Here is a 12,089-nt window from a genome sequence, read left to right as displayed (position 1 = left end):
TTTTGTTAAACGGGCATGATTTCCAACTTACAGGCAGCACTGGTAGAGGGGCGCTAAAATGGTGATTTCATCTTGCGAATGCCGTCCAAACCTAGAAGAGACAAATTAAAAAGTTTATTTTTCACATGATACTTAATGACTTGTGACTAACTTGTTTCAGATAAAAACAACTAAGGAATAGTGAGATCCCAGAATTGGGTCAAGTGGAAGCCCATGCATATGTCATTTGTCAGCATGCAACTTTAGGCACTAGAAAAAAGTTGACAACTTTAACGACTTAGGCCACACCTCCCCCCCAGAGCTTATACCTGGTAAAAAGCACAAAGAAGATTAACTTTAGCAAAGGATGTGTACAGATTCTTGAATCTTCCATTCCCTGCACGTTGAAGATTCAATCCTCTGACTTCAATATTCTGTCCTTCATTTGAGCTTGTACCCAGTCTTTAAGCTGCAACTCTCTGTCCTTTGGCTTCATTCATCCCTGTCTTATGTTTTACCTCACCTTTAATGTTTCATGTCATGATCTTCTGTAACAATCTTTAAGCTTCTATCCTGTTTATAATTTCTCACACCATTGTCTATTAAGCTTCTAATCCTTATATGCAATATTCTTCCCGCCTTTAAGCTTATATCGAATTTTGCTTTAAACTTCTAACCTCCCTCCATCTTCTACCATAACTTATATCTTTGGGGTTCTATTCTCCATCTTTAAGCTTCTGTCTTCATGATTTTATAATATCCCACCTTCCAGTTGTTAAGCTTCTATCACATCATTACACTTAGCTTCTATGCTATCTTGGACCCTCCCTTTTATAACCTTCCATCTCCAATATTTAGCATTCTTTCTGTCTCTTTGAATCCTCCCTTTATAACCTTATGTCCCTATTATTTAACATTCAACACGGTCTCTTTAAGCTTTTACACTCCTTTTGGACTTTCTGATCAGTCTTGAAGCCTCTATTTATGGTTGTTTTACCATTTATCTCGCAGTTTTTGTGCTTCTGACATTTTATCCTGCTGTCATTAAGTGTTTTGCTCTCTGTTTTTATGTTTATGTCCTCATATCTTTGAGCTGATATTCTTGTGTCAAAATTAATTATACATTGCATGCAAAATGTTCATTAAGAGGAACTGTTCACATAAGTACATAATGGTGGAATGTGCCTTTTCAACACTAATTGAAGATCCCTTTTTTCTGCATTTTCACAGATGTACATTTGCACTCAATTGCAGGATAGGAACCAATTAGAAGTGAAAAGACATAAACTTGCAGGTTTTTAGGTGTTCCTTTGAATTTGTTTGGCCATCACCCTAAAATGCCAACAATTCCATCCTTAAACCCAAGCCTCAGATCATCAGATGTTTCCAGCCCTCATGCGGACATTTGGCTTGTTTTATGTTTTAAAGAAGTCACAATTTGTGAGAAATTAACTACTTCCTTATTCTCCCCCACCTGCAGGTGCCTGTCTGTTTTCCGATATGTCTGCTGAGACCTTGGAGTATCCCATGATCAGGATCCTACTCGACATTGCTTTAATTGTTAGAGTGAAGTCACTTATATCTCGAAGAAAGAAGATGATATGATTTGGTTTCAGGTAGACTTCCGCTATGACAAAGGAATAATTTATGTTGTTGGAGCCATGATGTAACTAAGATCAAATGACAGATACAGTGCTGATGAGATTTCCATTAATGTGATAGTTTCCAAGACAAGAAGATAAGGGTTACTTCTCCAGCCTATTTCATGGCTCTATTCTTGGAGATGACTTAGTGGGAAAGGTACATAATTTAATAAAAAAAGATCAGCTGCATTTTTCATAACCTAGGCTTGTGTTACAGCTAGAATGTGGTTTCTCTTTGTCCACTGCACCATTAATTCCCAGAGCATTTTTTATTAGCCAATTGTACTTTGCCTGTTATGTCCTAAATGTACCCTACCACTGGTTTGGTTGCCTTCACTAACCTTTGCCTCGAGAACTTTGCCAGGGCCGGTTTTGGTTCCCAGTCCGGCCCTGCTCCCTACAGTGATCAGTCTTTGACGCCATAAAACTGATCTTGCAATGTCAATACTTATAGCAATCAGAACGAAGATAAAGACTCTGCCTCTTAAAAATTTCAAGGCATACAGAATAGAAAGTCTACAGACTATAGTATACCTAATTTGATAAAATTTACTGTGAAGTGTGATAGTACCTGAATTTCATGCACTTACCACACTTTTTTAATCATACTTTTCGACTAGTGTTTTGCAAGAAAGTTGTAAATGCTAGGTAAAAGATGGGATAGTGGAGTAGAGCAAATGCGGGATAAAGTTATAAGACTTCCAACTGGAGTTTAGGCTGCTGCAGAAAATAATATATTTCTAATACATTAATCTAAAAATATTTTGGTACAATTGGGGAGATTAGATTTTGTACCCAGGTTTACACTATCCACTGTGGATATAATTAATGATGGTTGATGTTAAAAATGTACTGGTACGACTAGTGTTGGTAAAATGACACAGTCTCAGCCACTGTTTGCGATTCCCAATGGGGTCGCAAATTGCATGCCTCATTATTATTCATAAGGCAAGAGCAACTTGCAACCCCATGGCAAATGGCTAGCACTCTCAGGGATGGTGGCCTGCTGGGGTCAGCAGACCACCATGTCTAGGACTGCTTTTTACATAAAGCAGTTTTTTTCAAATGCAGTCCGTTTTCCGGAAGGAAAACAGGATGCATTTAAAAAAGAAAAATGAAACTTTTCAGTTTAATTTTTTAAGGGCAGGCAGTGGTCCCTTGGACCACTGCCTGCTCTTGAAAAATATTATTGCACACACTCATAAAGGGTAAGGGACCCCTGGGGACCCCTTCCCGTTTTGCGAGTGGTTTACCATTTACTTGAAGTATGTGGTAAATTGCAAGTGTTTTGTGGCCGCAAATGCGGTTGCAAAACAATAGTACATTGCTTTGGAAGTCGCTATTAGGACGGAACACCCCTTCCTAAAAGCAAGAGTCGCAAAAGCTATTTTGCGAGCCAATGACTCGCAAAAATGCATTTGTACATGCTAGGACTCTTTTTTGCAGTCACAAACGGACCGATCTCCAGTTTGCGACCGCAAAACACAGTCGTACATCTGGCCCACTATCCCTTTCATAGCTCATGTATAGTGCATACAATACTTCTGTATTGAGGCTTTTTTTCTTATTAGCACAGACAAGACAAGCACTTTCCGGTCTTCTAGGCCTAGTTGTTCCCTCTATTGATGAAAAGTATTTAGTGAATGATCTTGAATGGTCCTTAGAGGCAGAGTGAAAAGAAAGATGATTATCAATAAACTGTTCATATTCAATCTTACCCTCTGGCATTGTCCAGATGAAGCAAGAAACCCTCTTCGCCAAACTTAGTGAACATCTCATAATGATGACGATCCATGTTTCCTTTAAAAAACAAAAAGATAAGTTGCTTTAATGCATAGTGCCAAAAACTCAATTTGGACAACCAATCCCTTTATTTTAGGTTCCACATCCATATTTAGATATTCTAGTTAGTTTTAGTGTTTCATGTTGATTTCACTAAGAAGCACACCACCAAGAAGCTCATTACCTTCATCCCATTACAAAACAAAACTTATTTACTACAATTCTTTGTGTTATGTTCTCAACATTGTCAACATTGTTCTTTTTTGTTTTGCAGAAGGAACATCTTTATTATCTACATACATATCTATGTAGGTCAAGTCTATCCCCCCCTGCCACCAAATTGTGTTTTTACATTCACAGTACATACTAGCAAGGAATAAAAGAAATACAGTCCCAAAGGCCTAACCCTCCACATCGAGAGCAATCTCTCCCCCCCAGCAGCAAGGCCACGTGCTAGCCGCCTAGCATCAAGTAACTTATAGAAAAAGACAATAAAACTTCGGGTATCATTAAGCCAAGGAAATCAATCAGTCGGAGAGGTTCAAGCTAATTACCCACCCCTGTAGGAACAATTCCCCCGTTCCAGTTGAGAGTCAGTGGCTCGTCTAGCTTTTTCCACATAGGACCTACTTGGACCCCAGATGTGTTTGGGGCCGGAAGAGCCAGGAAGTGCAGTGGAATATATTTCGCTGTTGATGTTGCAGTTGGCCAGACTGTTCGGCCAGCCTTGTAAAGTCGGAGTTGACCGACAGCCCCAGTGTATAGCTATTTCCCTCTTGGCTAGCAGCAGGCTGAGAGATGCAAACCTCCTGATTTTTTTAGGAAAATTAACCACATACCCCAGTCGTGCCACTTCAGGTGTGGGAACGAGGGACAGCTCGGTCATGTCATCCAGTGTTCTATGCACCCCCTCCCAGTATGACTGTAGTTTTGGGCAGGTCCAAGTGATATGTACAAAATCAGCATGTGGGGCGTCACATTTACGACAAGTATGGGGTCTGGAAAGGTCCAGTCTGTGGGTCTTGGTGGGGGTGATGTATATCCTCCGTAGGAACTTAAAGTGTAGTAGTTTATGCCTTCTGTTGAGTGACACTTCCTTCTTTACCTCACAGCATTTAGCTCACTGGTCGTCCGTAATGGGGCGGCCTAAATCTTCCTCCCAAAATTTGCGGATCTTGTCGTCATTGATCAGGAACATTGCAGAGCATGCCTTATATAATTTAGATATGAGATGAACCCCACTCTCATTTTCAATGATGAGTGAGGGCGGAGTGAACAAGTCCGGTTCAATCGGGAAACCAGGTAGAGTGGCACAAAGCGCCGAATGAATCCGGCCTCGGACAAAAATGTCCATAAATCTGGCATTGTGGAAGCGGACATCCTCTGTCACCGAGAAGATATGACCATCCGGGTATAAATCACCCAGTTTAGAAAGGTCGAATTTGGCCAAAGGTTAGTTTAAACAAAACAAGTTGCCAGTACTGCTATGTCAATCAACTAATTTCACATGCACAACGACTTCAAACTGTTGCTGCATATATATATAGACACACAAATGTCAGACTTAATCCTTTTTATTATTTTGACACTTTTTTGAATTTTTTTGCATAAGAAAAAGATTTTTTCAAAATTTGTAAGGGCGGAGGGAGAGGGAGGTATCTTAAAAACCATTTTATCTGGAGATAGTGTGTAGGGGTAAAAAAATACACCAAAGTAAATGAAAAATACCTCAATCACGCAGACTCGATTATACATCAACATTCATTCCATGAAAAAGTCTTTCAAACACTTCTTACTCACCAGAACATACATACAAGTGAAACAGATAGGGGTGAGAACCAGTGTGAGAATGCCCTCATCTAGACACAAAGGAATCTGTTCTAGTCATGAATGGTGGGGTATTAATGGGATGATTTTACAATAATTTTACAAATGACAACAAATAGTACAAAAGTAGGCCGTCAAAATTTTTTTCAAAGCAATCTAAACTTTTTACAAATGGTAGTAACTAATAATAGGCCTGGACAAACAAAACAGGGTCGACGCGTTTCAAAGCCCCTTAATTGCGGGGCTTCTCATCAGGACCTTGGGGGATTCACTCCTGCAAAAAAGACAAAAAACATATTCCTTACTAACCTCACTCCTGAGGTAAAACCTTCAACTTCAAAAGAGACCAGCAGGACTTAAAAAGTTACCTTATCTTCTTCCCATGGAAAAATGGTAAAGCTCACGTTCCCGTGGTTTAACAAAGCGGCATTCGTGATGTCTTGTATATTGTAGTACCAATCATGTACTGTTGGTAAAAGAATGGAAAAGAGTGTGTTGGAGTTCGTAATTCGATTGGAGCACACATGAAGACAAGCAGCATCAAAACGATCTATTGAGAGTCAGACGATTACCTTATTCAAAAAGGGTCTTCTTTCTGACACTCTCTTCTGTTTTCGTTTTGGTATTTTCGACATATCGGGTTAGGCTTGGTTATAAGTCCCAGGGAACCAAATCCTGTTGAATGTAAGAGTTCGGGTCACTCATTTACGTACTTCCGGAACTAGAGTTTCTAATTCAATTCGAACGTTTGGCAAGAAAGGAATTGAATAACATGATTCCCTTCGCACGGGACAACCCGTGATTTAGTATGAGAGGGAAAAGGATGTCTCCGATGTACCATAAGGGGCTCCTGGCCCGTGTCTATAATCTGGGCATATGGTCTCGCTTACCTTAATCGGGAAACCGGTCTCCTCTCCGTGGCACGGCGTCTGTCAATGGGCCGTTGCGCTGCGATGTACGTCAGTGCCGGCATGTGATATATGACGTGGATGGTGCCCCGAGGTTTTATGGGAATTGTGGTTCCTTTGGAATAGTGTGTGCTGATACAGGCTCGAACACGTCTTAGAATGGAAACTGATTTTTGTCCCATGTATACTGGAGCGGTATACAGTCCAAGGATTGGCGGAAGTTGCAAAAGATTTTATATACTGCAAACGTAAACACTTTGGAATTTGACTATACAGGACGCTTGATCGGGTGCAACCTCTGATGGTAGGGTCTTTAAAGGTGATATAATTCGGACATCTCATTCAATCCTGTGACTGCCGAATTGTATTTGAGGATAAGCAGTGCTTCTTGGGATGATAACTTCGCCTCCAGGTCACCTCCTCTTGGATCGGGGTCAACCTTGGAAATGACCGTCCATTTTAAGTCATTTTCAGTGTGAGAATGATCAATCCAGTTTTGCACCAGTGGTGCGGTGAGGACAGTTCTTTTAATTCGCGATCTGTGTTGGTTTATTCGCTGTCTGACTTCTTGGCTCGTTTTTCCTATATAAAGCCTGTTGCATGGGCATATGATCCCATAAATTACATATGTTGTCTTGCAGTTCGAAAATCTGGAATGTTTCCAGCTGATGCCATTATGCTGAAAAAGATCACCTTCCATTGTGAGAGGACAAGATACACATGTGCCACATTGATGGTGGCCTGTAAAGACCCTACCATCAGAGGTTACACCCGATCAAGCGTCCTGCATAGTCAAATTCCAAAGTGTTTACGTTTGCAGTATATAAAATCTTTTGCAACTTCCGCCAATCTTTGGACTGTATACCGCTCCAGTATACATGGGACAAAAATCAGTTGTCATTCTACGACGTGTTCGAGCCTGTATCAGCACACACTATTCCAAAGGAACCACAATTCCCATAAAACCTCAGGGCACCATCCACGTCATATATCACATGCCGGCACTGACGTACATCGCAGCGCGACGGCCCATTGACAGACGCCGTGCCACGGAGAGGTGACCCGTTTCCCGATTAAGGTAAGCGAGACCATATGCCCAGATTATAGACGCGGGCCAGGAGCCCCTTATGGTACATCGGAGACATCCTTTTCCCTCTCATACTCAATCACGGGTTGTGCCGTGCGAAGGGAATCATGTTATTCAATTCCTTTCTTGCCAAACGTTCGAATTGAATTAGAAACTCTAGTTCCCGGAAGTACGTTAATGAGTGACCCGTCCTCTTACATTCAACAGGATTTGGTTCCCTGGGACTTATAACCAAGCCTAACCCGATACGTCGAAAATACCAAAACGAAAACAGAAGAGAGTGTCAAAAAGAAGACCCTTTTTGAATAAGGTAATCGTCTGACTCTCAATAGATCGTTTTGATGCTGCTTGTCTTCATGTGTGCTCAATCGAATTACGAACTCCAACACACTCTTTTCCATTCTTTTACCAACAGTACATGATTGGTACTACAATATACAAGACATCACGAATGCCGCTTTGTTAAACCACGGGAACGTGAGCGTTACCATTTTTCTATGGGAAGAAGATAAGGTAACTTTTTAAGTCCTGCTGGTCTCTTTTGAAGTTGAAGGTTTTACCTCAGGAGTGAGGTTAGTAAGAAATATTTTTTTTGTCTTTTTGCAGGAGTGAATCCCCCAAGGTCCTGATGAGAAGCCCCACAATTAAGGGGCTTTGAAAAGCGTCGACCCTGTTTTGTTTGTCCAGGCCTATCATTTGTTACTACCATTTGTAAAAAGTTTAGATTGCTTTGAAAAAAAAATTGACAGCCTACTTTTGTACTATTTGTTGTCATTTGTAAAATTATTGTAAAATCATCCCATTAATACCCCACCATTCACGACTAGAACAGATTCCCCTGTGTCTAGATGAGGGCATTCTCACACTGGTTCTCACCCCTATCTGTTTCACTTGTATGTATGTTCTAGTGAGTAAGAAGTGTTTGAAAGACTTTTTCACGGAATGAATGTTGATGTATAAATGAGTCTGCGTGATTGAGGTCTTTTTCATTTAATTTGGTGTCTTTTTTTACCCCTATACACTATCTCCAGATAAAATAGTTTTTAAGATACCTCCCTCTCCCTCTGCCCTTACAAACTTTAAAAAAATCTTTTTCTTGTGCAAAGAAATTCAAAAAAAGTATCAAAATAATAAAAAGGATTAAGTCTGACATTTGTGTGTCTATATATATGCAGCAACAGTTTGAAGTCGTTGTGCATGTGAAATTAGTTGATTGACATAGCAGTACTGGCAACTTGTTTTGTTTAAACTGATATTCGGCGCAGCCTTACTGCGCTTCAGCCAAACCCTTTAGTTGTTCTCCGGAATTTGGCCAAAGTGCACTGCAGCAGCTTTTCACTGGTGATTGGCAGCCTGCCTGCGTTGGGGACAGGAAGGGCTGAGGAATACAATGTGGAGGCGCCGAGGATGCATTGCAGCTTATCCCAGGGCCAGCTGGTGGTGCAGACGGTCTGAATATCATTAGGGTCTCTGGGTATGCCCTTAGGTAACACAGTGGATAACTGCTCGGGAAGAACAAAATCACCCTCTGGGCGGAGGAAGGGAATCCTGGCGTCGGGGTGGAACCATGCAAAGGCATAGCTGCATTTGGCCACCAAATAGTACAAGTGGAAATCCGGAACACTGAACCCTCCCCTCTCGCATGGTAGAGTGAGCACTTGCCAGTGCACGCGGGCCTGTTTGCCCCCCCGGACCAATCTAATAAGGTGTGACCGCAACATTAAAAAGAAACTGTTCGGGAGGGGTATGGGAATATTGTTGAAAATATATAAAAATTTAGGGAGAACTACCATCTTAATGATCGCCACCCTCCGGCAATAGACAATGGAAGCCGCAGCCATCTTTCCACTTGAGCCTCGAGGGTGCTGATTGCCCGCCTGTAATTAAGGCGGAGGATCTGAGCGGTGTCAAGATGGATGTGTATGCCCAAACACTTGACTGAGTCAGTACACCATTCGAGGGGGAATTCACAGTCCCAACAAGTCGTAGTGGAGGTTAAGGGTAAAATAACTGACTTACACCAGTTGATTCCCAGGCCGGAGTGTTGACTGAATCGGATGATCTCTCTAATGAGTGGCTCCAAGTTCACCTGGGGCTCTCTGACATAAAGGATGGTGTTGTCAGTGTAGAGCGAGACCAGGAGAGGGCCGCTGTTGAACTGTAGGCCTCTCTGCAAATGCCTTTCCTGAAAATGTCGAATTAAGGGGTCCAAAGCTAAGATGAACAATAAAGAAGACAGAGGACAGCCTTACCGGGTGCTGTGTGAAAGAGAGAAGGGACGGGAGAGCGTGCCGTTCAGGCAGAGTCTCGCTGTGGGGCGGCAATATAAGGCAATTCCATACAGTGCATGACCGAAATGAAAAAGGGGCACTCTAATGAATCTAAAGCCTTCTCAGTGTCCAGTAGGATGCGGCGGCAGAGACCTCAGGGTTAATCCTGTGGAGGACTGAAAAAGGTGTCCTGAGATTCAGCGAGGTCGATCTACGCGGGACAAAGCCGGATTGGGCCGGTGAGATGATGTTATTCCATCAGCTGGGACAGGCGGTTGGCGATTATCTTAGCTAAAATTTTAATCCAAATTCAAAAGGGACAGGGGCCTATATGACCCACATAACAACGGGTCTTTGCAAGGCTTAGGGAGAAATATGACGACCGCTTCACAAAGAGTGGGGGGAAGAATTTGTTTCTCGAAGGTTTCAGCGTACACTTCAATAAGTTGCAGCGCCAAAAGATCTTTATACGCCTTATAAAACTCCCCTGTAAAGCCGTCTAGCCCGGGGGCAGAAGAGCATCAAAGAGTATCAATGGCACCGAGGACATCGGCCTCTGAAATAGGCTCCGTTAAGCAGTCTTGCATGTGTTTTTCCAAGTAAACCAATGCAATCTCCAATAAATAAGCTTCCTGGGCCGTGGGGTCACTCCCCACCTTGGAAGTGTAAAGAGATGTAAAAAAGTTAAGAAATTTGTCACGAATTTCCAGGGTGCCAGAGAGCATCTGGTTTGTGGAAGATTTGAGCTCAGTGATGCAAGCCCTGCTGTATGGCGGCCAACGCATCTGAGCCAATACACGGCCTGGGCGCTCGCCTTCGCCGTATTGCCTGACGGTTTGATATTTGCCTATATAAAGTATCTTGCAATCTGCAGTGTCCCTGTACTAGGTAAGGAAGGCCAAATGTTTACCTGCCGTGTCTGTGTCAGGAGTGTGGGTTAAAGCGTTGTCCAGTTCTTGTCAGGTCGCGCTCTAAGCGTGAAAGCGTGGTCCAGAGATCCTTGAGTACCTCAGCATGTTTGGTGATGCAAACACCTCTGATAAATGCCTTGAAGCCCTCCCAGAGAACCGCCCAAGTGTCAACTGAGCCCATATTGATAGTGAAGTATTCTTCAATAGCTTTGCGCACTTCAGCATGGAAAAGGTCGTCACTGAGGGCGCGACTTGGGAAGCGTCATTGCCGTTGAAACCCTTCAGGTCCGGAGCCCTAAGAAAAAGCTTGACCGGGGAGTGGCCCGAGTATGTTCTCGGTAGAGTCACAAGGGAATGGACCCAGCTGGAGATGCCTGGGGAAACTAGCCAATAGTCGATTCTAGTCCAGGTGTTGTGTTTGCCAGCGTAGTACGTATAGTCAGTGTGGGATGGGTTGCGCCTGCGCCCAATGTCTAAGAGAGAGAATTGCTCACAAAGATCAAGGAGAGCGCGGTGCGCACGTGGTTTAGTGCCAGGGGAGACAGCAGTACTGACTAATGTGGGATTAAGGAGCAAATTTAAGTCCCCACCCACTAAAAAGAGGATGGGATCTGTCTTTGAAAGCTGCGTATGTAAAAAGTGAAAAAATTCAGGGCAGTCAGTGTTCGGGCATATATGCACACCAGAGCTGAGCTGTGACCCATTAGAGAGCCCGTGACAATCAAGTATCTACCCTTGGTGTCCGTTACGACTGAGCAGCGGTGGGAGGGGACTCTCTTGTGAATGAGAATAGCCATGCACCTGGCATAATTACTGTAGTTGGCGAAATACCTGTGCGCGCCCTAGTTAGAAGCGAAATGGACAACGTCGGACTTAGATACATGCGTTTCATGCAGGAAGGCAATGTCCACGTTGTGTCGAATAAGATAATGGACGATGTGCCGTCTTTTACAATTATCGTTGAGACCCCTGACGTTCCAGGACATCAAGGACAGGCCAGAGGGACCCTCAATATTACCCAGATGAGCCATCTGCTCGTAGTAGCATAGGTGACAGATGCAAGCTCCAGCAATTGAATGAGATCCATGACAGTGTACCAAACAGAAAAAAACTAAGAATGGAAATACAGTAGCAGTTATCCCCCACCACCCCTCACCCACCCTTACTACCAAAACAGCAAGGTAAACCCATGATAGGAAACAATACGTTAAGTACCAATTGACTTTACAGTGGAACGAGAAAACCCTGAAACAGTACATCCTTGTAACCAAAAACAAACCCAAGGTGTACACCACGGGGTGGCAACGCCACGTCAGACAACCAGCTATTTGCAACATTTCGATATGGTGAATAACATTATCCCAATTGAGTCCTGCTAGAAAGCAGAGGAGACAGAGCAGTTGTGTCAGCCAGTCCCGGAACCAAAGAAAAGTTCCATGCTTGCATCAGAGCCACTGTGTTGAGGGGAGGGCCCACCACCCACTGCTCCCGACTGAGTGTTGGTCTGCTTGTATGTACAGCCGAATTCCTGCACTTCAGAGGGGTTATCGAAAATGCGAGGTCTACCATTATCATCAATTGTCAATCTTGCAGGGTATAGCATGCTATATTACAGACCCAAGTTCCTGAGGGTGGCCTTGACCCCATTGTATTTGCGCCGGGCCTCCTGCACCATGATGGTA

The 12,089-nt window shown here is 43.2% G+C and overlaps 1 protein-coding gene across 1 annotated transcript in view; it reads right to left on the bottom strand.

The window, feature by feature from the left end:
• Positions 1-12,089, bottom strand: part of FAM20A (FAM20A golgi associated secretory pathway pseudokinase) — a 373,784-nt gene that overhangs the window by 34,123 nt on the left and 327,572 nt on the right. Inside the window, exons 9-10 of the mRNA XM_078654289.1 lie at positions 3,341-3,422; positions 32-91 (exon numbers count right to left, since the gene is read on the bottom strand). Of these exons, the coding sequence (XP_078510415.1) occupies positions 32-91; positions 3,341-3,422 (142 nt within the window). The remainder of the gene's footprint in view (positions 1-31; positions 92-3,340; positions 3,423-12,089) is intronic.

This window comes from Lissotriton helveticus, chromosome 7, assembly GCF_964261635.1.
Source record: "Lissotriton helveticus chromosome 7, aLisHel1.1, whole genome shotgun sequence".
Taxonomy (NCBI): domain Eukaryota; kingdom Metazoa; phylum Chordata; class Amphibia; order Caudata; family Salamandridae; genus Lissotriton; species Lissotriton helveticus.
This window is presented reverse-complemented; position numbering and strand designations above follow the sequence as displayed.